The sequence below is a fragment of the Saccopteryx bilineata genome, chromosome 5 (assembly GCF_036850765.1).
Source record: "Saccopteryx bilineata isolate mSacBil1 chromosome 5, mSacBil1_pri_phased_curated, whole genome shotgun sequence".
Lineage (NCBI taxonomy): Eukaryota > Metazoa > Chordata > Mammalia > Chiroptera > Emballonuridae > Saccopteryx > Saccopteryx bilineata.
Window position 1 is genome coordinate 123354394 of NC_089494.1, and position 25865 is coordinate 123380258.

At 42.0% G+C, this 25865-nt stretch overlaps 1 protein-coding gene across 5 annotated transcripts in view; it reads left to right on the forward strand.

Annotated features, from left to right (window-relative positions):
* Positions 1–25865, forward strand: part of SAP130 (Sin3A associated protein 130) — a 107654-nt gene that overhangs the window by 19038 nt on the left and 62751 nt on the right. For all 5 annotated transcript variants that reach the window (XM_066280455.1, XM_066280453.1, XM_066280456.1 and 2 more), the window contains exons 7-10: positions 92–216; positions 23889–24036; positions 24203–24293; positions 24501–24605. In XM_066280455.1, the coding sequence (XP_066136552.1) occupies positions 92–216; positions 23889–24036; positions 24203–24293; positions 24501–24605 (469 nt within the window). The remainder of the gene's footprint in view (positions 1–91; positions 217–23888; positions 24037–24202; positions 24294–24500; positions 24606–25865) is intronic.

Here is a 25865-nt window from a genome sequence, read left to right on the forward strand (position 1 = left end):
CATACTTATTTGAAGGCCCACGTTTCAAATTAGACTTTTACTGTTGGCTTACTGTATTTTATTTTGCTTTTTGTTTCTCCTGTCCTGGTAGTCTCGTCCCCCTGTGACCACCTCTAACACCATCCCTCCTGCTGTGGTAGCAACTGTCTCAGCCACCAGAGCCCAGTCCCCAGTCATCACCACAACAGCAGCACATGGCACTGATTCGGCCCTCAGGTAGGTCTTCTCCCTTCTTTCCTCCCTTTTCCTTTCCTTCTTTCATTCCTTCATTTAACTCAATGAATACTTACTGAGCCCTTTTATAAATGAGCTATATGGTGTTCTAGATACTGAGGATAAAAACAAGTTCCTGCCTCAGAGCTTCTATTTGTAGAGTCTGGAGACATACATTATATATATACTTTTTTAGATGATGAAAAACATTTTGCAGAGAAAATTAGGTAGGGTATACAAGATTTGGAGTGACAGGATCAGCAGTGCAGAGGTCTTTTTTTTTTTTTTTTTTTTTAATTTTAATTTATTGTGTTAACATAGATTCAAGTGTTTCATTAAATATAACACCCTTGCCTGACCAGGCTGTGGCACAGCGGATAAAGTGTGGACTGGGTTCGAAACTTTGAGGTTACTGGTGTGAGCATGGGCTCATCTGGTTTGAGCAAGGCTCACCAGCTTGAGCCCAGGGTCGCTGGCTCGAGCAAGGATCACTCGGTCTGCTGAAGGCCTGCAGTCAAGGCACATATGAGAAAGCAATCAATGAACAACTAAGGAGCCGCAACAAAGAATTGATGCTTCTCATTTCTCTCCCTTCCTGTCTGTCTCTCCCTCTTTCTTTCTATCTCTCTCTGTCTCTGTCACACAAAAAAAACAAAAAATAATATAACACCCTCACCCCCACCTCGTGTCCCTATTTACAACCATTTTAACCTCCTCCTCCTAACTCCCCCCACCTTACCTCTGGTATTTGCTGTCCTGTTATCTGTATCTATGTGTTATGTATATAAAATTTCACTAAATCCCTCCATCTTCTCTGATCCCATCCCCTCACCCCCCTTCCCTCTGACAGCTGTCCCTTTGCTCCCTGTGACCCCACCTCTACCTCTGTTCCATTCCTCAGATCACTTTGTTCATTAGATCATACGATATTTGTTTTTCTCTGCCTGGCTTAGTTCACTTACCATCATAATCTCCAGGTCCATCCATGCCATCTCAAAAGGTAAAGTTTCCTTCTTTTTTCACGGCTATATAGTCTATTATTTATATGTACCACACCTTTTTTTTTTTTTTTTTTTTTTTAACAGAGACAGAGAGAGAGTCAGAGGGATAGACAGGAACAGACAGACAGGAACGGAAAGAGATGAGAAGCATCAATCATCAGTTTTTCGTTGTGACACCTTAGTTGTTCACTGATTACTTTTTCATATGTGCCTTGACCGTGGGCCTTCAGCAGACCGAGTAACCCCTTGCTCAAGCCAGCGACCTTTAAGCTTTGAGCTTTGCTCAAACCAGATGAGCCCATGCTCAAGCTGGCGACCTCTGGATCTCGAACCGGGGTCTTTCACATTCCAGTCCGACGCTCTATCCACTGCACCACCACCTGGTCAGGCTGTACCACAACTTTTTAATCCACTCGTGCACTGATGGACACTTGGGCTGTTTCCAGATCTTAACTATTGTAAACAATGCTGCAGTAAACACGGGAGTGCATATGGGATTTATTCCTAAAAGTGGGATAGCTGGGCAAAAGGCAGTTCCATTTTTAATTTTTCGAGGAAACACCATACTGTTTTCCACAGTGGCTGCATAAGCTTGCATTTCCACCAACAGTGCAGAAGGGTGCCCTTTTTGCCACACCCTCACCAGAACTTACTTGTTTCGATTTATTAATGAGCACCATTGTGACAGGTGTAAGGCAATATCTCATTGTGGTTTTAATTTGCATTTCTCTGATGATTAGTGATGTTGAACATATTTTCATATGCGTTTTGGCCATCTGTATGTCCTCTTTGGAGAAGTGTCATTTGCCCATTGGATTGTTTTATCTTCCTGGTATTGAGTTTGAGAAGTTCTTTATAAATTTTGGTTATTAGCCAACCACTTATCAGACCTACTGGTGAATAAATTCTCCCATTTTGTGAGTTATCTTTTTATTTTCTTCATGGTGTCTTTTGCTGTGGAAAAACTTTTTAGTTAGATACAGTCCCATTTGTTTACTTTGTCCTTTGTTTCACATGCCAGTGTAGATAAATTGGCAAAAATATTGCTACAAGAGATATCAGAGAGTTTACTGCCTATGTTTTCTTCCAAGACGTTTATGGTTTCATGAGTTACATTTAAGACTTTTGTCCATTTTTAGTTTATTTTTGTGAATCTTGTAAGTTGGTGGTCTAGTTTCACTTTTTTACATGTGCCTGTCCAGTTTTCCCAACACCATTTATTAAAGAGACTGTCTTTACTCCATTGTATGCTCTTACCCTCTTTGGGTCAAATATCAATTGACCATGAAGGTGTGGGTTTATTTCTGGGTTCTCTGTTCTGTTCCATTGATCTGCATACCTGTTCTTATGCCAGTAACAAGCTGTTTTGAGTATAATGGCCTTGTAGTATAACTTGATATCAAGAATTGTGATACCTCCCACTTTATTCTTCTTTTTCAATATTGCTGAGGCTATTCATGTTCTTTTTTGGTTCCGTATAAATTTTTGGAATATTTGTTCTGTATGTTTGAAGTATGCCATTAGTATTTCTTTTTCTTTTCTTTTTTTTTTTTTTTTTTTACAGGGACAGAGAGAGAGCCAGACAGAGGGATAGATAGGGACAGACAGACAGGAATGGAGATGAGAAGCATCAATCAGCAGCCCTTTGCTGCAACACTGTAGTTGTTCATTGATTGCTTTCTCATATGTGCCTCAACCGCGGGCCTTCAGCAGACTGAGTAACCCCCCACTCGAGCCAGTAACCTCGGGTCCATGCTAGTGAGCTTTTTTGCTCAAGCCAGATGAGCCCACACTCAAGCTGGCCATCCTGGGGTCTCGAACCTGGGTCCTTCTGCATCCCAGTCCGACACTGTATCCACTGTGCCACCACCTGGTCAGGCACCATTAGTATTTTAATAGGAATTGCATTGAATCTATAGATTGCTTTGGGTAATATAGACATTTAATGATGTTTATTCTTCCTATCCATGAGCACGGTATATGCTTCCACTTGTTTGTATCTTCCTTGATTTCTTTTTCAATGTCTTACAATTTTCTGAATACAAGTCTTTTACCTCCTTGGTAATATTTATTCCTAGGTACTTTATTTTTTCTGTTATAGTAGTGAAGGGGATTATTTTATTAGTTTCTCTGACAGTTTATAGTTGATGTATAAAAATGTCACTGATTTCTGAACATTAATTTTATATCCTGCCACCTTGCCGAATTCATTTATCAGGTCTAGTAGTTTTTTGACTGAGACTTTAGCGTTTTCTATGTGCCATATCATATCATCAGCAAATAACAATAGTTTTACTTCTTCTTTTCCAATTTGGATGCCTTTTATTTCTTCTTCTTGTCTGATTGCTGTGTCTAGGACTTCCAGGACTATGTTGAATAAGAGTGGTGAAAGGAGGCACCCCTGCCTTGTTCCTGATCTTAGAGGGATTGCTTTTAATTTTTGCCCATTGAATATGATGTTGGCTGTGGGTTTGTCATAAATGGCCTTTATTATGTTGAGTTATGTCCCCTGTATTCCCACTTTGCTGAGAGTTTTGGTCATAAATGGGTGCTGGATTTTATCATGCTATTTCTGTATCGATATAAGCATGTGATTTTTATTCTTTTGTTTTATGTGATGAGTCATATTTTTTATTTATTGATTTTAGGGAGGAGAGAAAGGGAGATGAGCAGGAGGCATCAACTCATAATTGCTTCTTGTATGTGCCTTGACCGGGCAAGCCCAGGGTTTTGAACTGGCGACCTCAGCATTCCAGGTCAATGCTTTATCCACTGTGCCACCACAGGTCAGGCCATGAGTCACATTTATTGATTTGCAAATATTGTCCCAGCCTTACCTCTCTGGAATAAATCACACTTGATCATGATGTATGATTTTTTTAATGTATTGCTGAATCTAGTTTGCTAGTATTTTGTTGAGAATTTAAGCATCTAAGTTCATCAGGGATATTGGCCTAGTCTTCTTTCTTTGTAGTGCCCTTACCTGGTTTTGGAATGAAGATAATGCTTGCCTCATAAAAGGAGCTTGGAAGTCTTCCCTCCTCTTAAATTTTTTGAAATAGCTTGAAAAGGATATGTGCTAGTTCTTTGAATATTTTGTAAAATTCGCCTATGAAGCCATCTGGTCCAGGACTTTTGTTTGCTGGGAGTTTATTGAGAACTGTATCAATTTCATTGTTGTAATTGATCTGTTTAGGTTTTCTGATTCTTCCAGATTGTTTTGAAAGATTGTTTGTTTCTAGGAATTTATCCATTTCACCTAGGAATTTATCCATTTCACCTAGGTTGTCTAATTTTTTGGCATACAGATCTTCATAGTATTTTCTTACAATCCTTTGTATTTCTGCTGTGTCAGTTGTTACTTCTTCACTTTCATTTCTAATTTTATTTATTTGAATCCTCTCTCTTTCTTGATGAGTCTGGTTAAAGGTTCTTCCATCTTGTTTACCTTTTCAAAGAACCGGTTCTTGGTTTCATTGATCTTTTGTATTGTTTTTTTAGCCTCTGTGTCATTTATTTCTGCTCTGATCTTTATTATTTCTTTCCTTCTACTTCCTCTGGGCTTTACTTATTGTTCTTTTTCTAGTTCTTTTAGATCAGGGGTCGGGAACCATTTTGGCTGAGAGAGCCATGAATGCCACATATTTTAAAATGTAATTCCATGAGAGCCATACAACAACCCGTGTATGTTACTCATTATTTAATAAAATTTTGGTGTTGTCCTGGAAGACAACTGTGATTGGCTCCAGCCACCCGCAACCATGAACATGAGCGGTAGGAAATGAATGGATTGTAATACATGAGAATGTTTTATATTTTTAACGTTATTATTTTTATTAAAGATTTGTGTGCGAGCCAGATGCAGCCATCAAAAGAGCCACAGGTTCCTGACCCGTTTTAGATGTAGGGTTAAGTTATTTATTTGAGCTTTTTCTTGCTTCTTAAGGTATGTATGCCTATAGTGCTATGAACTTTTCTCTCAGGACTGCTTTTGCTGTGTCCCATAAATTTTGAGTTGTTGTATGCTCATTTTCAATTGTTTCAAGGAAATGTTTTATTTCTTCCTTGATCTCGTTGTTAACCCATTTGTTATTTAATAACATAGTATTTAGCCTCCAAGAGTTTGAATGTTTTTCAGTTTTTCTATTGTAGTTGATTTCTAGTTTCATGCCATTGTGATCAGAGAAGATGCTTCATATGATTTCAATATTCTTAACTTTATTGAGACTCATTTTGTGTCCTAACATATGGTCTATCCTAGAGAATGTACCATGAGCACTTAAAAAGAATATTCTGCTGTTTGGGGGTGAATGGTTCTGAAGATATCAATTAAATCCAGTTGATCTAGTATGTCATTAAAGGTGGCTGTTTCTTTGTTAATTTTTTTGTTTAGAGGATCTATCCATTGATATTTGTGGGGTATTAAAATCCCCTACTATTATAGTATTGCTGTTGATTTCACCCTTTATGTCCATCAAAATCTGCTTTATATATTTAGATGCTCCTATGTTAGGCGCATAAATATATAATGGTTACACCTTCCTATTGGATTGCTCCCTTTATCATTATGTAATGACCTTCTTTATCCCTTATATAGCCTTTTTTTTAAGTATTTTGTCAAATATAAGTATTGCTACTCCAGCTTTTTTTTATATTTCTATTTCTGTGAAATACTTTTCTCCATCCCTTCACTTTCAATCTGTATGTACCCTTTCTTCTGAGGTGGGTTTCTTGTTGGGTTCTGTTTTCTTATCTATTCACCTACCTTCTGTCATTTAATTCATTTACATTTAAGGTTATTATTGACATGTACTTATTTATTGCCATTTTATTGTTTACATCTACATTCCCCTTTTGCTCGATTTTTTTTGTTCCCCTTTGCTCTTTTTATAGCAGGCTCCTTAACATTTCTTGCAGTACTGGTTTGTTTGTAATGAATTCCTTCAGTTGTTGTTGTTTGGGGGGGGTTATTTGTTTTTGTTTGGGGTTTTTTTTGGTCTGGGAAGCTTTTTATTTCTCCTTTAATTTTAAATGATAGCCTTGCTGGATAAAATAATCCTGGTTGTAGGTTCTTGTTTTGCATCACTTTGAATATTTCTTGCCAATCCCTTCTGGTGTCAAGTGTTTCTGTTGAAAAGTCAGATGTCATCCTTATGGGGGCTCCTCTGTAGGTAATTAACTGTTTTTCTCTTCCAGCTTTTAGTATTCTTTGTCTTCTTTTTTTTTTTTTCTTTTTTTTACAGAGTCAGAGTCAGAGAGAGGGATAGACAAGGACAGACAGGAATGGAGAGATGAGAAGCATCAAACATTAGTTTTTTGTTGTGTGTTGCAACACCTTAGTTGTTCATTGATTGCTTTCTCATATGTGCCTTGACCATGGGCCTTCAGCAGACCGAGTGACCCCTTGCTTGAGCCAGCGACTTTGGGTCCCAGCTGGTGAGCTTTGCTCAAGCCAGATGAGCCCATGCGCAAGCTGGCAACCTCGGGGTCTCGAACCTGGGTCCTCGACATCCCAGTCCGACGCTCTATCTACTGCGCCACCGCCTGGTCAGGCTCTTTGTCTCTTAACTTAGGCATTTTAATTATGATTATGATGTATCTTGGTGTAGGCCACTTTGAGTTAGTTCCTCTTTAATGGGACTCTGTGCTTCTTGAATTAGTGTGACTTTTTCCTTCATCAATTTAGGGAAATTTTCAGCTATGATGTCTTCAAACAGGTTCTCTAACCCTTGTTCTTTCTCTTCTCCTTCAAGTACCGCTATGATGAGGATGTTGTTTCTCTTCAGGTTGTCACAGAGCTCTCTTAGAGTTTTCTGTCTTTTTGAGCCACATTTTGGTTTGCTGCTCTACTTCTGTGCTTATGTTTATCTTTTCTTCTAAATCGCTGATTTGATTCCCTGCTTCATCTAGCCTGCTGTTGATTCCTTCTAGTATAGTCTTCATTTCTGATATTGTATTGTATTTGTCATTTCTGACTGGTTGTTTTTTATGACTTAATTGTCCTTTTTGTTGCTTGCTATCTCTTTAGGTGCTCATTATGTCCATTCATTGTTACTCTGAGATTCTTGAGCATCCTAACAATCATTATTTTAAACTCTGCATCTGGTATTTCGGTTCCTTCCATTTCATTTAGTTTTTGGCGGGAGGATTTCTCTTTTTGATTCATTTGGGTTTGCATTTCTTTCTGCCCATTTTGTCTGTGTATTAGGTAACACTGTCAGGCTGGAATTTTTGTGGTGTCTTTATGAGGAAGATGGGCTCAGTGGTACTGACCTCCAGGCCACCTGTTTTCCTTGTTCTAGGAATGCTTCTTGAGGGTACTATATTCCCTCCTTTTGTATATGAGTATTGAATGCAGTTGGTCCTTTCATGGGCACGGTTATTTCTTCCAGCTGGCTCTAAGGGTCAACCTTGATCATGTGTATTACACACTGTGCAATATCTGTCCTTTTGGATGCATTTATTCTTCCCAGTGTCTTGTGCCTGCTAGACTCCTCCTTTGGGCGTGCTGCTTGTGTCACTGAGTCTTGGGTTGGTGTCATATGTTGTTTATAACCTGCTGTGGGCTACATGTGTACAGATATAGCTCTTTTTGCTGTCTGTGTCTGCATTTTCTGTGCCTGGGTAGTTTGGGAGGGGCCAGTCTGTGTATAAGGATTAGTTTGCTCCTGCTTAGAGAGGACAGCAGCTCTGTAAAAGCCCCAACTCTGTAAGATTTGCCTCCACTTTTCAGCTACTCCACCTCCTCTTGTAGCTGCCTGGTCTTCCTACAGAGACTTCTGTACAAAGACTGCAGTGTGGGCTCAGACTGGCCTCTCCCAACCAACCCCTCTACAGGTTGCAAGCTTGTTGGATTAGGGCAACTGAGGTTGGGAATACGTTAGTGGGACCCCCTACTTCATGGGTCTCTTGGTCAGTAGCTCAGTACGGGGAATGTGGCCCCTACTCCAGAGCCTAATCTCTCCGCCATTACAGGATACTCAAATTTTTTCTCCCGTCAAGGTGAGCAGCAGGTTAGATTGAGTGTGGCCGACAGTCCCCTCTGCAGATGTTCTTTCAGCTGGTGAGACCCTGGGCTCAGGGAGGAAGACTGAGAAAGTCCTCTCCTGGGGCTGACTTTGCCTGCCCAGAAAGTGGCTAAGCCCCTCAACCAGATCCAACAATAGGCTCATAAGGACACACAATTTAAATATCCATGCTCCAAGCCTCTCTCCCTTCCCCCTGTGGAATCTAGCCCAGCAGGGCTGGATATCCAGCACCCAGGCCAGCTTACTGAAGCTGCACTGTATCCAGTACACATGAGCTGCTTTGCTAGTGCTGATCACAGAGAGTAGAACTTGCCTCAGCTGGGCCAGGTGTGAGGAGCCCTTCCTTAGGATACCTCTATAGCAAAGGTTGTTCGGTCCTAAACTGATGCTTTCTGCAGCTTGCCACTGACTGTGCCAGTCCTGGGCCTCCCTAGCAGGAACCCAGCACAGGCCAGTGGAAGACACTTCCAGAGACTAGCCCTCAGCAACCTTCTTGGAGGTACAAGCAATTCAGAGTTTGTGGCTGCCTCTACTGGGCCCAGGTGGGCATGGAAATACCAAGCTGCCCACCTAGGCTGGCTTTTATTCACACTGGTCCTGGAGGAAGGTCTGCTTTATTGGCCAAGGTTCCCTGAGTCCCACCTCCTGCAGCCTCTGTCTGCTGGCTGCTTATTGGGCTCGGCCACTGAAAAAACCTCTGGTAAAGTCTGGATCCTACAGCAATTTAGGGATTAAGAAGGGTGGTGGGTGTGGCTCTGCTGCTCTGACCCAGGTGTCATTCTGTCCAGACTTTTTTCAGGGTATGGCCCTCAAATTCTGTGGGTGTGGCCTCTGAGACCCAGATTTGTGATCTTCTTGCACTCCAGACAGTCTGTACTGAGTTTCCGGTAAGATGGAATTATCAGTCTTAGACTCAGGAGTGTGAGGGGGAAAGCTCTGGCCTCAACACCAGAAAACTGAAGCTCCTCCTGCTTCCTGGCTTCTCAGAACGACCCAGTCGCCATGACTGAAGCAGGAGAAACTCCTGAAGGTGGAGCAGTTGCATTTCCCCAGGCTGATGCCATTTTGAGGGGAACTGCTCCACCCAAAAAAGATGTCAACTGCAGTATTGGAGAATGACTCAGCACAGGGGATCCAGTGGCCGACCCCCACAGTGTCTCTCCGTGGGCCTACAACTTTACACTCTGCTCATGCAACTCCAGTCCTCTCAGTTCTCTCTCCACCAGAGCCCCGGGTAAGTGACTGTGAACAAGATTTTCTACGTGGGCCCTTTAAGACAGAGCCTGTGTTTCCAAGAGCTCCTTCCCTTTCTCGCAGACAGAAACCCACCTCTTTTCACCTCCAAATGCTGTGTGGGCACCTCTTCTAGGCTCTGGGGCTCTAGGCTGGGGCTCCGAGCCTGGGGCTGAGCACCCACACCTCTTAGGACGACGCTCCCCAAAGTGAGAGTCCCTCTGGACCATTAGCCACTGCTTGCTCTTGGGAGCGGGTCAGTTCCTTCCTTGTCTCTGCCCTCCCTACCAATCTTAGTATGGCTTCTTCTGTGATCCTTGGCTATAGACTCCTCTTCGTTTAGTCCAAAGTTGGTTTTTCAAGATGATTATTCTTAAATTGAAGTTGTAATCCAATTTGGTCCCAGGAAGTAGCAGTTGGAATGTCCACCTACTTGGTCTCCATCTTGGAATTTCCTTACTTTTTCTTATCAGGTTATCAGAGAGGGCTTTGTTGATAGAATATATTTGAGTAGAAAATGGAATGATGTGAATATGGCTGTCTGGGGTAAAAGCATTCCATAGTAAATGCAAGGACCTGGAAACCGTGATGTTTCCCTATAAAAGGAGCAGCAGGAGATGAGGTTATAGGGTTCCCAAATCACATGGGGCCTGTGGACTACACAAAGGGTTTGGACTGCTTGGTGCAGTGGGGAGCCTTGGCAGTGCCATGATAGGAAGTTTTAGTTGGATAAGCCTGGTTGCTGGGTAGAGGAGGGTGTAAAGAGGCAAAGCTGGAAACAGAAATTGTTCAAAAGGGCATGGCAGAAATCTAGCAGAAATAATTTTTGGAGGTGGAGAGACATGGTTAGATTCTACACAAAATGCTGAAACAATTCAGTGGGTTTCTAAGGAAGTGCATAGGGTGGTAGGAGAAAGAAGAGTCAGGATTGCACAAGCACTGGTTGACCTGTGTAGCTGGGAGTTGGAGTTGCATTAACTTGAAATGCGGAACAATGGGAGGAGTCAGTTTGGAGGAGGAAGTCCAGACATCATCAGTTCCAGGTATTGTAAGGTTATCCTGACTTCTTAGCACCCAAGTGGAGATGTTGAAATAGGCTAATATGTACAAGTCTGGAGTCCGGGGAAGAGTTCTGGAGGAGATAATTTAGGACTACAATATCTATGGGAAAGAGGTGTATGAGGGAGGAAATGGCTCCCAGTTGAGAGGTCTGTAGGGAGCAGTGTTCCTCAGGAGAACCAAGCTTCACTGGGGCAGGAAGGAAAGGATATGTTCAGAAAGAGGTTGAAGTCCAGAGGGTACAGTGAATGGCTTGGGTATTTGAAATGGGAAGATGGTATAATTAAGAGATTGACAGAGCTATACAGGGATAAAGTGTGCTTGATGAGGGATGATCTCTGATGATACTTGAAGTGACGCTATTAGGGATGAAGACCTGGAGGTATTGTCTTCCAGATCCCTGGCTGTACTGTGATGATGAGGCTACGAGAAGCTGGTTGGGGACAGCACTAGAATGTGAGCCCTGCCAGGAGCACAGAGTTCTGGTAGTCTTTCTTGATTCCTGCCATTGGTTATGTGGATGCCAGGGAATACCTTTGGCAATAGAAACAAGTAATTCACTAAACAATAGAAGGGTAATAGGTAGGAGAACAGAGCTGTCAGAAACTAGAGACCCTCCTTAGGACTTGATGAGGAGCTGGGGGCGGGGCAAACTAGAAGAGGAAGGAGTCTGGCACCACCTTAATTTCTTCCTGGCTAGACCAAGTACATGGAAAGGAAGCAGTTTTAGACAGAAGGTTGTGTTTTGGGATCTGAGTTTCTCTTGAACTATTAAATGGCTGTGGTTAACAGGTGGCTGAAGAGATAATGGGTTTAGAAGTCAGTCACGTGTCCTACAATTAAGTCTGTGAGATATCTGCAACCATCCAGGGGAAATGAATAGTGAAAAGAGGGCCCAGAACCAAACTGAAGAAAATAACATTTAAATGCAGAACAGCACCTAGGACTTACTTTCAACCATTAGTTCTGTCATTTACTAGCTGTGTGACATTAGGCAAGTTTCTCAACTTCCTTATTCTTAGTCCCCTCTTCAATAAAATGAGGACACTTTTTGGTAATTGAATATATTGCCTGAGGTACAAAGAGATACAGATGTCCAACATAAAGTAGACTGTGTTGTCATTTTAACTTTATATTACCTTTAAAAAGTTAATAGCTTCAGACGGTATGAAATTCAAAAGGTATAAATTTGTATACAATGAAAACTAGGATTAGATTAAGGGTTTCTTAAAACCCTATTATTGGAGTATCTGTCTTTTCCAGCATATTGAGTTTTTAATAAAAAATGGACATTGAATTTTGTCAGATGTGTTTTTTTTTTTCTTTTTCTTTTTCTTTTTCTGAAGCTGGAAACGGGGAGAAACAGACAGACTACCGCATGCGCCCGACCGGGATCCACCCGGCATGCCCACCAGGGGCAACGCTCTGCCCCTCCAGGGCGTCACTCTACCGCAACCAGAGCCACTCCAGCGCCTGGGGCAGAGGCCAAGGAGCCATCCCCAGCGCCCAAGCCATCTTTGCTCCAATGGAGCCCTGGCTGCAGGAGGGGAAGAGAGAGACAGAGAGGAAGGAGGGAGGGGGTGGAGAAGCAAATGGGCGCCTCTCCTATGTGCCCTGGCTGGGAATCGAACCCGGGTCCCCTGCACGCCAGGCCGACGCTCTACCTGAGCCAACCAGCCAGGGCCCAGATGTGGTTTCTATATTTACTGATGCAGCAAATACAGGGTGAGAAAAGGAGGGTTACAGTTGTGAGCACACAGGGTATGGTATGGAGTTTACTCTTGTATTATTACTGAATTATTGCACTTTTCCCATATGAACACCTGTGACCCTGCTTTTGCCCCATCCTGTAGTTATTGTATACCTGTGTGCCAGTCATTGCTCTAGCACTAAAAATACACTAGTGAAGTAAATAGACAAACACTCTTAAGTATCAGATGATTTTTCTAACACAACTCTGATAAATTTCTAATATCTAACTCCTTTTGAATTCTAGAGATAGAAAGTTTAAACAGACAATTTTCCATATAAGAAATAGAGAACAAATTTCAAAGTACTGTTTCCCAGAAAAGTCCCAGACCTAGATTATTTCATTGAATTCTACCAAACACCTAACATGTGGTGCCACAGTGGATAAAGCACGACTTGAAATGCTGAGGTCACCGGTTCGAAACCCTGGGCTTGCCCAGTCAAGACCCATATGGGAGTTGATGCTTCCTGCTCCTGCCCCCTTCTCTCTCTCTCTCCCTCTCCCTCTCTCCCTCCCAAAAATGAATAAATAAAATCTTTTAAAAAAAAGAAATCTTCCAAACCCCTAAAAGCCAGATAAACCACTGATGATTAAATTGATTCAAGACATAAAAAAAGAAGGAAAGTTCTAAAATAGTTTTTTAAATGGTAAGTCTCTGTTACATAGAGTCAATTGTGCCAGTTCTTTGATCTTATTTGTTGTTGTTCATTACTCAGTGGAATGAAATTCTCTATTTCTTTAAGAAGGGCTTATAATAACTGCTCAGATAGCCAGTACTGAAGTAGTAGTTTGGCTGACAAAAAATTGTTTTGATTTCTGTATTCTTCCCTTGAGTGCTTTATAAGTGTTTTCCTCTGCTTCGAGGGCTTGATATTTCTGTACAGAAGTCTTGAGATCAGACTGATTTTTTTCAATTCTTTCAAAGGACCTTGATATTTTTGCCTGGTTGCCTAAGATTCTTTTTTGTGTGTGTGTGTGACAGATAAGGACAGACAGACAGGAAGGGAGAGAGGTTAGAAGCATCAATTCTTCGTTGTAGCACCTTAGTTCATTGATTGCTTTCTCATATGAGCCTTGACTGGGGGCTATAGCAGACCAAGTGACTCCTTGCTCAAGCCAGCGACCTTGAGCTCAAGCAGGTGAGCCTTGCTCAAACCAGATGAGCCGCACTCAAGCTGGCAACCTCAGGGTTTCGAACCTGGGTCCTCTGCGTCCTAGTCCGATGCTCTAACCTCTGCGCCAACACCTGGTCAGGCCCTAAGATTCTTTATCATTGATTTTTTTTTTTTTAGCGTTGTTTTATTTTTTAGTTTATTTTGTGACAGAGACAGAGAGAGGGACAGATAGGGACAGACAGGCAGGCAGGATGAGAGATGTGAAGCATCAATTCTTCGTTAAGGCACCTTAGTTCATTGATTGCTTTCTCATATGTGCCTTGATGGGGGGGGGAGTTTACAGCAGACCGAGTGACTCCTTTCTCAAGCCAGTGACCTTGGGCTTCAGGCTAGCTACCCTACAATCAAGCTGGTGAGCCTACGCCCATGCCGGCAACCTTTTGGGTTTCAAACCTGGGTCATCTGCATCCCAGTCCAATGCTCTATCCATTGCGCCACCACCTGGTCAGACTGTCATTGAATTTTAGCAGTTTTACAGATGTGTGTTATAGTGACCAGTGTGAAGCATAAAACAGTAAGAACTTTGCTTGAATTTTATCTTTATATGCTCATTCTATTTTATTTTATTGGGGGGCATCCAATTATGTATTTTTTGGATCTTTTTAAACTATTTTTCCCTGTTCTATTTACTTTTTTTTATGATCTTCTCGGTCCCTGAGTGTTTAGCATTGTTTCTTGTTCTACTTTTAATTGTTCCTGAAATAGCTAAGTGCTTTTCTTTTGTTTCTCTCTCTGTTTTTGCTTTTGTTTTTTTATTTTATTTATTTGTTTGTTTTTTACAGAGACAGTGAGTCAGAGAGAGGGATAGACAGGGACAGACAGACAAGAATGGAGAGAGATGAGAAGCATCAATCATTAGTTTTTCATTGCGCATTGCAACTCCTTAGTTGTTCATTGACTGCTTTCTCATATGTGCCTTGACCGCGGGCCTTCAGCAGACCGAGTAACCCCTTGCTAGAGCCAGTGACCTTGGATTCAAGCTGGTGGGCTTTTCCTCAAACCAGATGAGCCCGCATTCAAGCTGGCGACCTCGGGGTCTCGAACCCGGGTCCTCTGCATCCCAGTCTGACACTCAATCCACTGCACCACCGCATGGTCAGGCTCTGTTTTTTTTTTTAAGAAATTAAATTTATTGGATGTCATTGATCAATAAGAGTACATAGGTTTCAGGTAAACTTTTTTTTTTTTTTAAGTGAGAGGAGGGAGATAGATTCCTGCATGTGCCCTGATCAGGATCCACCCAGCAATTCCCGTTTGGGGACAAGTGCTCTAATCACTGAGCTATCCTCAGTGCCTGAGGCTGATGCTCGGTCCAACTGAGCCACTGGCTGCAAGAGGGAAAAAGAGAGAGAAGGGGTGGGAGAGGAGAAGAAGAGAAGCAGATAGTTGCTTCTCATGTGGTCCCTGACTAGGGAATGAACTCAGGACATTCACATACCAGGCCAGTGTTCTATCCATTGAGCCACCTGGCCAAGACCATGGTAAACATTCCTATAGCATTGTTGTTGTGTGTTTTTTGCATTTTTTCTGAAGTTTGAAACGGGGAGGCAGTCAGGCAAACTCCCGCATGCGCCCGACCGGGATCCTCCTGGCACACCTACCAGGGGGTGATGCTCTGCCCATCTGGGGCGTCGGTCTGTTGCAACCAGAGCCATTCTAGCGCCTGAGGCAGAGGCCACAGAGCCATCCTCGGCACCCGGGCCAACTTTGCTCCAATGGGGCCTTGGCTGCAGGAGGGGAAGAGAGAGACAGAGAGGAAGGAGAGGGGGAGGGGTGGAGAAGCAGATGGGCGCTTCTCCTGTGTACCCTGGCCGGGAATCGAACCCAGGATTCCTGCATGCCAGTCCGACGCTCTACCACTGAACCAACCGGCCTGGGTGTAGCATTTTAACTGTTGATTATGTTGTGTGCCCATCACCCAAAGTCAAATCACTTTCTGTCATCATACGTTATCTATGTCCTTGAATCTCAGTTTTATGTCCCACCTATGAAATCCTGTATTCTTAGCTTTTTCTGGTTTCCTTATTTTCTTCAGTATAATGTTCTGAAGGTTCATCCAGTGTTTCTGTTTCTCTGTTGAGCTCTGTCGTTTAACTTGTCTTCTGCTGTTGTCGTCACTTCCAGGGAGCTCTTACCTCTTTACTTGTGCTTTCATTTCATGGAAGCAGTCATATGTTGCTTCTTGGATCTTGGAACCGATCTGGGTCCTGCTTCACTGCCAGCTCCCACTGTTACAACTTACAACAAGAGGTTGGTCTCCTCTGTCAGAGGGTGCTCCTTACTTTGGACAATTATACTTAATTGGGTTTCACCCCTTAAATTGTGGCTGTGGAAATCCTCTCTTAATTGACTCCTGTGTCACTTGGTTATTACTACATTGGCAGTTCTGCTACCTACTCTGGGTTGTTTTGTCAAAAATGGAGGATGCATTCTTAGTTTTGGTTTTCCTTGTTACTATTCTCCAAAAAGAGAAGAAAATATCAAACTGCTGTTCTCTGTATGCAGTACTACTTGTCTTCACTCCAAAGAAGTCAGATAAGGATCACTAAACACTAGAGGTGGTCAAAGTCCACTTGTTATAAATTAACTCCTTATTTTTTTTTTATGACCTGTTCTTAAATTGAGTCTGTGTCCCTAGAGTCATCTTTGAGGCCATTAAATACAAAAAACTGATCACTGGGAGAAACAGTGATGAAGATAACATAACTTGAAAGCTTTTCCAGCTAGCTGACTTTACTTCATCTTTTTCACCCTTTGGTGAGGGCAGGAGACATTACAGTATGGACTCAAGAATGTTTGAGTTAGCCTGACCAGGCGGTAGCGCTGTGGATAGAGTGTCGGACTGTGGATAGAGTATTGGACTGGGTTGCAGAAGACCCCAGTTCAAAACTCCGAGGTCGCTGGCTTGAGCGAGGGGAGCAATCAGTGAACAACTAAGGTGCCACAATGAAGAACTGATGCTTCACATCTCTCTCCTTTCTTGTATGTCTGTCTGTCCCTATCTGTCCCTCTCTCTGTCTCTGTCTGTCACCCCCTTTTTCTCCCAGTTGCTCCAAATTTGGCTAGTAATAAAATCTCTTCAAGCTGGCCAAGTGTCCTTTTGATACCTACTATTAGTCTTTGAGTACTTTCTTCTCTCTGGTAGTATGAATCAGGCTCTTTTTTACTTTCCTTCCTTCCTTCCCTAGTCTTGACACCAGTCATTTCTCTAAGATTCTTGGTTCTTGTTAGTGGGAATAGAATTTGGAACCCAAGAACTGGGTGTTAAGGGTATACATTACTTCTGAGATGTCATAGCTTTTGGATTGTTTCTGTGAACAGCTGTAGTCAATATGGTAAAGACAGGTCTTCACCTGATATTTCCAAACAAAATTTAACATATGGTTTTTTCTTGCTTTCTTAGATTTTATATTTGTGTGTCTTTTCATTGAAAACCTGGTGTTCTAAAGACATTAATATAACTACTTGGTTTTTTTTATCCTCAAGATACAGAAAAAAAGTAGTTTTAAAGTAACAGTTTAGAGTCCCAAGACCACTTGTCATAAATTAACCCCTTGTTTTCTGTAGATTGCCACTAACAGTAAGACAACTGAATAAAGTTTAAGATTTTTTCACGACCTGTGGTGGCGCAGTGGATAAAACGTCGACCTGGAAATGCTGAGGTTGCCAGTTCGAAACCCTGGGCTTGCCTGGTCAAGGCACATATGGGAGTTGATGCTTCCAGCTCCTCCTCCCCTTCTCTCTCTCTGTCTCTCTCTCTCCTCTCTAAAATGAATAAATAAAATAAAAATAAAAAAATAAAAGATTTCTTCACATTCTTTTTATCATCAGACTAGATCCCACTAAATAGAGTGGGGATGTGTTCCAAAGTCACTTCAAGTGATTCTTTTCCCGTTGGAATATAAAATAACATTTTCTTTTTCCTAATTTATATTCACATGTTTCCAAAATATAAACCAGAAAAGGTATACAGTGAGGTATGTCACTCTTCTCCCTCCCTTTGCTTTCTTAGGTAGCCTGTTAATTTTTTTATTCTTTTTAGTCTATGTTTATTATTATTTAATATGTAGTTAGAAGTATTTGTTTAAATTTGTTTTTTATTTTAGATTTGCCTTTTTGAACTATTTTAAACATGGAAAATATTGATTTGGTTCAAAAATTAAAGCAAATGTAGTCTGACCTGTGGTGGCGCAGTGGATAAAGCGTTGACCTGGAAATGCTGAGGTTGCTGGTTCGAAACCCTGGGCTTGCCTGGTCAAGGCACATATGGGAGTTGATGCTTCCAGCTCCTCCCCCCTTCTCTCTTTCTGTCTCTCCTCTCTCTCTCTCTCTCTCTCTCTCTCTCTCTCTCCTCTCTCTCTCTCTTTTTCTCTGTCTCTCCCTCTCCTCTCTAAAATGAATAAATAAAAAATTAAAGCAAATTTAAAGATAAATTCACAAGTACCCCTGTTTCCTCCCAACTTACCATCTGTTCTTGTAGGCTGCCATTTTTAATCATTCTATGATTTGTCCTCTAAGACTGTCTTTTCATGAGAATACATAAGCACACAAATAAACACATTTTCCTTCTATTTTATTTAAAAAAATACAACATGTTATATTTACAGATACTGTTTCTTACCTTGTTTGTTTTTGTTTTCTGTGAGAAGCGGGGAGACAGAGACAGGCTCCTGCATGCGCCCTGACTGGGTTGCACTCAGCAAACCTCTTACGGGGTGGTGCTTTGCCCATCTGGAGCAGCTGCTCCATTGCTTGGCAACTGAGCCATTCCAACACCTGAGGTGAAGCCATGGAACCATTATCAGGGCCTGGGGCCAACTTGCTCCAACCATTGAAGCCATGGCTGCAGGAATGGAAGAAAGACAGAGAAGGGGAAAGGGAAGGGTGGAGAAGCAGATGGTCACTTCTCCTGTGTGCCTCTACCGGAAATTCAACCTGGAACTTTGACACGCCGGGCCAACGCTCTACCACTGAGCTAACCTGCCAGAGCCCTATGTTTTTTTTATTATTATTTTAAGCAGGGGTGGGGACAGATAGGGACAGGCAGACAGGAAGGGAGAGATGAGAAGCATCAGTTCTTAGTGTGGCATTTTAGTTGTTCATTAATTGCTTCTCATATGTGCCTTGACTGGGGGGCTCCAGCTGAGCAAGTGACCCCTTGCTCAAGACAGCGACCTTGGGCTCAAGCCAGCGATCATGGGGTCATGTCTATGATCTCACATTCAAGCTGGTGACCACAGTTTCAAACATGGGATCTCAGCGTCCCAGGTAGATGCTCCTATCTGCTGTACCACTACCTGGTTAGACTGCATTTTTCTTTTATAACAGTATGTTCTGTAGATGACTTTAAATCAGTACATAGGCCTGACCTGTGATGGCGCAGTGGATAAAGCGTCGACCTGGAAATGCTGAGATCGCCAGTTCAAAACCCTGGGCTTGCCTGGTCAAGGCACGTATGGGAGTTGATGCTTCCAGCTCCTCCCCCCTTCTCTCTCTCTGTCTCTCTCCTCTCTCTCTCTCTCCCCCCTTCTCTCTCCTCTCTAAAAATGAATAAATTAAAAATTATTTTTAAAAAATCAGTACATAAAGATACCTTAATCATTCTTTTTGTCTGTGTTGTACCCCAGCTTAGAAATGAGCTGACGGACATTTTGGTATATGCTATTGTATATTTGTGAGGTGTTTTTTTGGGGGGGGTTGTTTTAATAATTTTGAGAGAGAAAGAAACAAGAAGGGAGAGAGATGAGGGGCGTCATCTCATAATTGCATCACTTTAGTTCATTGATTACTTTTCATGTGGGCTTTGACTAGGGAAGTGCCAGTGTCCCCTTGCTCAAGCCAGCGACCTTGAGCTTTTCATGCCAGTACCTTTGGGCTCAAGCTGACGAACTTTGGAATCGGGTGGATGATCTTCTCACTCAAGCCACTGACCCTGCAATGATGAGCCCACACTCAGGGCTGGCAACCTCAGCACTGCTGTTCAGCACTTTATCCACTGTGTCACCACCAGTCAGGCTGTGAATGTATACCCTGAAGGTATACATTTGTGGAAGTGGTAGTGCTAACCAAGTAGTAAATGCCCCAATCTTCTCTCTTAAAAAATGTCAATAATGTTACCTATTTCAGAGATCATTAGGAGAAATAACTGTATACTCTGTGTAAAGCATACCTGGCATGTAATATGCATTATAAATACAGGATGGGCAAAAGTAGGGTTACAGTTGTTGTATGGAAATGACACAAATAAATAGTACAATAATTACTGTTTATTTGTATACACAACTATAAACCTACTATGCTTAACCTGTATAATACTCCTGAGGGTATTTTTTCATTTGAGCTTGACTTCTTAAAATAGGTATGTGTTTAAGTTTGAATAAAGGAGACATTTTCCAGGTGTTTCTGTTGGTATTGTTTTTTGTTTAAAGGATTTTCAGAATTGTTTCTATAAATAGGTTCTTTTTTTGTGACAGACACAGAGTGAGGGACAGATAGGGACAGACAGGCAGGAAGGGAGAGAGATGAGAAGCATCAATTCTTCGTTACGGCAACTTAGTTATTCCTTGATTGCTTTCTCATGTGTGCCTTGACCCGGGTGGGGGGCTACAGCAGACTGAGTGACCCCTTGCTCAAGGCAGCAACTTGGGGCTCAAGCTTATGAGCCTGTGCTCAAGCTGGTGACCTCAGGGTTTCAAACCTGGGTCCTCCATGTTCCAGTCTGACGACCTATCCACTGTGCTACCGCCTGGTCAGGCTATAAATAGGTTCCTTTATCCTAAAATTTGTCATTGTGTTAAATTATGTATACATGTATCTCTCAAGGTTTTTCATTGTAAATGCTGAGAGTGCCTGGCTTTCATGGCACTGTACTTGGTGAGCTACACAGTCAACTATTAAACATCCAGTCTCCAGTGGTATACTTTCTCCTCAGTTCTACCCCGTTCCATAGTTGTGCCTGCGTCCAGGCTTTCAGCTTTCCTTTGAACTCGAATGATAGGCCATTTGGTTTTCTCTCTGCAGGCAGAAAGCCATCCTTTATCAACTTTCTTCATCACTAGCTCACTTGGTCTGATTTTAAAGCATTTTGAGAAGGGATCCTTATAATGAAAACCACATTTTCTTCTCTCTACTTCATATTCACATGGTTCAAAGGTATAAAAACATAAAAGGATGTAGAATAAGGAGTATTAGTCTCTCCTCTGTACCCCATCTACCAAACTCCTGTGGACCTTTCTTTTTCTAAGGTAACCTGCTAATAGTTTTTTAGGTATCCTTCTAATGTTTCTTAAATACAGTTGAATTCAAATGCAATTCTTTTATCTTTTTACACTGATTTTTTATTCTTTTTCAAGTGAGAAGAGGGGAGATAGACCACCAAATGCACCCCAACTGGATCTACCCAGCAGCCCCAATCTGGAGCCAATGCTTTGTCCATTTAAGAACCATGCTCACAACCAAGCTATTTTTAGCACCTGAGGCAGAGGCTCCACAAAGCCATCCTCAGCACCCTGGGTGATGTGCTTGAACCAGTTGAGCCATGGCTGCAGGAGGGGAAGAGAGGGGAGAAAGGGTAGGGGGAGAGAAGCAGATGGTCACTACTCCTGTGTGTCCTGACCAGGAATCAAACCTGGGATATCCACATGCTGGCTGACACTCTACCACTGAGCCAGCTGGCCAGGGCCTATATTGTTCTTTTAGTAGCAACAATGATCCATTGTATAAATGGGTTTGAGGTTGTTGCTAGTACCTTACTATCATAAATACTGTATTTCTCCATGTATAAGATGCTCCCATGTATAAGACACACCTTAATTTTGGGGCCAGAAATTTGAAAAAAAATGTATTACATAAAATTACTGAACTCAAGTTCTATTCATTATAATTCATACAACTGCTCATCACTGTCAAAACTCCCATCTATCAACTTGTCCTTATCTGTGTTTGATTACAAATCACTGTCTTGAACAGTGAGCACAAAACCAAGTGTGAAAAAGGGGGAAATGCAAGTAAAAAAAAAAATCTGCATATCTACAACCACTGTATAAGACGCACAGTTTTTAGACCCCAAATTTTTGGGGGGAAATGATCTTCTTTTTTTTGGTATATTTCCAAAGTGAGAAGCAGAGGGGAGGCAAACAGACTCCCACATATGCCCAACCAGTATCCACCCAGCATGCCCAGCAGGGGGCGATGCTTGGCCCCTCTAGGGCATTGCTCCACTGCAATCAGAACCATTCTAGCACCTGAGGCAGAGGCCATGGAGCCATCCTCAATGCCCAGGCCAACTTTGCTCCAATGGAGCCTTGGCTGCGGGAGGGAAAGAGAGAGAGAGAAAGAAGGAGGGGGAAGGGTGGAGAAGCAGATAAGCGTTTCTCCTGTGTGCCCTGGCTAGAAATTAATCCTGGGACATCCACATGCCGGGCCGATGCTCTAGTGCTGAGCCAACGGGCCAGAGCCTATGTGCTTCTTATACTTGGGGAAATACGGTAATATTGTAGTATATGTAGCTTATATGCATATGTGCAAGAATATCTGTAGGATGAAAATTCCAAAAAGTGATTAGACAATTATATGTGATTATAATTTTAATTTTATTTATTCAGTGAGAGGAGGGGAGGCATAAAAAGATTACCACATGCTCCCCAACTGGGATCCACCCAGCAAGCCCACTAGGCAGTGATGCTCTGCCCATCTGGGGTGTTGTTTCGTTGCTCTGCAACTAAGCTCTTCTAAGCACCTGAGTAAGAGGCCATGAAGCCATCCTCAGCACCAAGGGCAAACTTACTCCAATCGAGCCATGGCCCTTGGAGGGGAGAGAAAGAGAGAGAGAAGCACAAGAGGGGAAGATATAGAGAAGCAGATGGGCGCTTGTCCTGTGTGCCCTGACTGGGAATCAGACCTAAGACATCCACACACCAGGTTGATGCTCTACCACTGAGCCAACTGGCCAGGACCATGATTATAATTTTGATACCTACTTTCTAATTGTCTTTGTTGAGGTTTACAGTCCCTCCAGAATGTTTGAAAGTGACTGTTTCCTTACAGCTTGAATACCAGAGTATGCCATCAGTTTTTTTGTATTTTTGCCAAGCTGATAGGTGAATGATGACCTCACAGAGTATTTTAAATTACATTTTCTTCCTTTACTCATTGATTTCTTGGAGCTCTTAGTACATTCAGAAGGTCACACATTTACCTGTGGGTCTTTTGACTTTGGTTGTATGTTTTGCCATGTAGGATGTTTGCCTATTTGTTTACAGAGAAAATTTACTGATCTTTTATAGCTTGTGGATTTTGAAAGCTTTTAATTGTTAGAAAGGCCTTCTCCTACTCCAAGGTTATAAACGAATTCTCTTACGTTTTTCTCATGTACCTTTTTTATTGTTGTTAAATCTTTGATCATTTTAATACTTATCCTGGTATATTGTGCAAGGTATGGATCCAATTTTATTTTTCCCAAATAGCCACATATCTTTCCAACATTATTTATTAAATAGTTCTCCCCCCTCTAAGTTGAGATGCCAACTTTATTATACTGTCCAGTGTTCTTGCTGTTGTTGAGTTTCAGTAGCTGGCTGCCAATTAATTTGATTTGCTTTCTTCATTGATATCCTTTTCAGTCGTTAGACAGTCATAACTAACTTTTTACCATTTGGCAAAAAAAATGGTAGACCTGTGGTGGTGCAGTGGATAAAGCGTTGACCTGGAATGCTGAGGTTGCTGGTTCAAAACCCTGGACTTCCTGGTCAAGGCACATACAAGAAGCAACTACTGTAAGTTAATGCTTCCAGCTTCTACACCAGCGGTTCTCAACTGTGGGTCGCGACAGCGGTTCTCAACTGTGTATTTTCCGATGGCTTTCGGCGACCCCTGTGTTTTGGTCGTTCGACCCCCGCCAGGATCGCGACCCACAGTTGAGAACCACTGTTCTACACCCTTTCTCTCTCTCTCTCTCTCCCTCTCCCTCCCCCTCTCTCTTCTCTCTAAAAATTAGTAAATAAAAATTTTTTAAATTTAAAAGAAAAGAAATGATATAAAATTGCAGGGCGGGAGGGTCAGTACTTCAAGGGTCACAGATTAAGGTGCCGTTAATCAAGTTTGTCTGTATTCTTCCCTCACAACAGGGAGAACTTGGGAGTGTCTTCAACTTCATCTGTAGAGTAAAGTGTGTTTATTGTAGTAATGCTTACTTGAGATTGTGGAGTATTGATTAACTGTGTGAAGGATACTGAGAATGGTCTAGGTTTAATGTATGAAGCTCACAGTAATTTAAGAAGAGAAACTTGATGGACCGTTTACTTCACTGGTTCAACAGCAACCTCACAGACCTCTAAAAAAAAATACAATTCTATGATTGTGGTCCAGCACAAGGTAGTAGGTGGTCTTGGTGCACAAGTGATAATTCAAAATGTCTTTGCTGTCTTCTCAGTCGGCCAACTTTGTCTATCCAGCATCCACCCTCTGCAGCAATTAGTATTCAGCGTCCTGCCCAGTCCCGGGACGTAACAACAAGGATCACACTGCCATCTCACCCTGCCTTAGGGACGCCAAAGCAGCAGCTGCACACCATGGCTCAGGTAAAACCAGGAGTGGGGAGTCAACTGTGTGATTCTTCTGTGGGCTGAACAAGACCTTTGCCAAACCTGCTAAGAGCCTGAATGTAGTGAGAGCACTGATGTGTGTACACTAGATCTAGTGGGACATCTTCTTGGTTACAACTCTGTGTCTGGGTGTTCCCCACAGAAAACAATCTTCAGTACTGGCACACCAGTTGCTGCAGCAACAGTAGCACCCATTTTAGCAACCAACACCATTTCTTCAGCAACCACAGCCGGTAAGTCTGCCACCCTGCTCTTTATTTCTGCCAGGAAGAATGAAGCATAGTGGTGGGTTAATTTTTCATTTCTCAGTTTCAGTTAGAGGAAAAGAATATGCTATAAAAATTCTCTTAACCTTTCCCAAGGGTTTTTCTCAGGTTTTTGAGAATCTATAATGTGTGCAGAGAGGCCATTGTTGAAGAGTTTTTTTCCTCCCTTTTTAGGATCTGTGTCACACACACAAGCCCCCACGAGTACAATTGTTACCATGACGATGCCCTCACATTCATCCCATGCTACTGCTGTGACCACCTCAAACATCCCAGTTGGTAAGTGTTGTTCATACTTCAGACAAGCTTAAAAGGCATTTTTCAGCCCCTCTTACCAGTTCTTATTGATGAAGAGTATTGATTTTTTTTTATTGTTGTTGATTTTCAGAGTAACAGTGAATTTAACTTCTAATATTCTTGATACAGATTTGGCACTGACAGTAGGGAGGAAAGGATAATAATCTTTGAGAGCTCAAAGTAAACTATTTTAACTCTAGTTGTTTTTTTTAAGTTTTTTTTTATTTTATTGATTTTAGAGAGGTAGGTAGAGAAAGAAGCATCTATCTGTTTTCTGCATGTGCCCTAAATGGGAATCGAACTAACAACCGTTATGTATCGGGACAATATTCAAACTAACTGAGCTATCCAGCTAGGGCATATTTTAAAGAAATAAATTAACTTTACTGACATTGTTACACAAGAGCACCAGCAAAAGCAAGAGAAGCAAAGATGTGGAATGAAGAGAACTCTGTGCAGTGATAGATTACTCAGGAAAATCACCTACTCAGGGTGATGCAACAGTGGAAGACAGCTAACCCTCAAGTGGGTCACCCCAGGTTTCCATCTGAGTGCTGCTGCAAGATACAACAATCCTAAAGTTCCTTCTCCGCTTTTTAAAATTTAAACGTGTATACTTAGAATATTTAAAAAATGAAAGGTTTCTGCCAGCCACACTTCCGTCACTAGGCGCAGAGATTGGCAAATTTTTTCCATAGGACCAGACAGTAAAAGACAGGCCTCATAGGTCTATGCTACAACTATTCACCAATAGACAGTATGTAAACAGATGGTCAGACTTTGTTTCATCAAGACTTTATGGACACAAAGATTTGAATTTCATATCATTTTTATGTGTCACAAAATTCTCTTTTTTTAAGTCCCCCACACCACCACCATTTAAAAGAGTAAACCTATGCTTAGCTCACAGGCATTAGGCAGGATTCGGCTCATAGGTCCCTAAGGTCTATCCCAGAGGCTGAAATTTTACTGTCACAGCGTCTGAGGCAGAGACTGGCCTGTGGAACTAGTCTCTTTCATTTACCAGACACAGGTGTTAGTTTCTGCTGTTGCCTTTGTTCTATAATAACGAGTGTGTCATCTTACTGTTCTCTACTCCCAAAGATCTGGGGCTGCTACCATATTTTTAATATACTATACTTTTTAGAAATAAGGCTCTTTTTGTTAGATGACACACTAACTTACTGAATTGTCAGAATCTGGTGACCAGACACAAATTTGGTTTCCCTCCTGCTGTGTTCG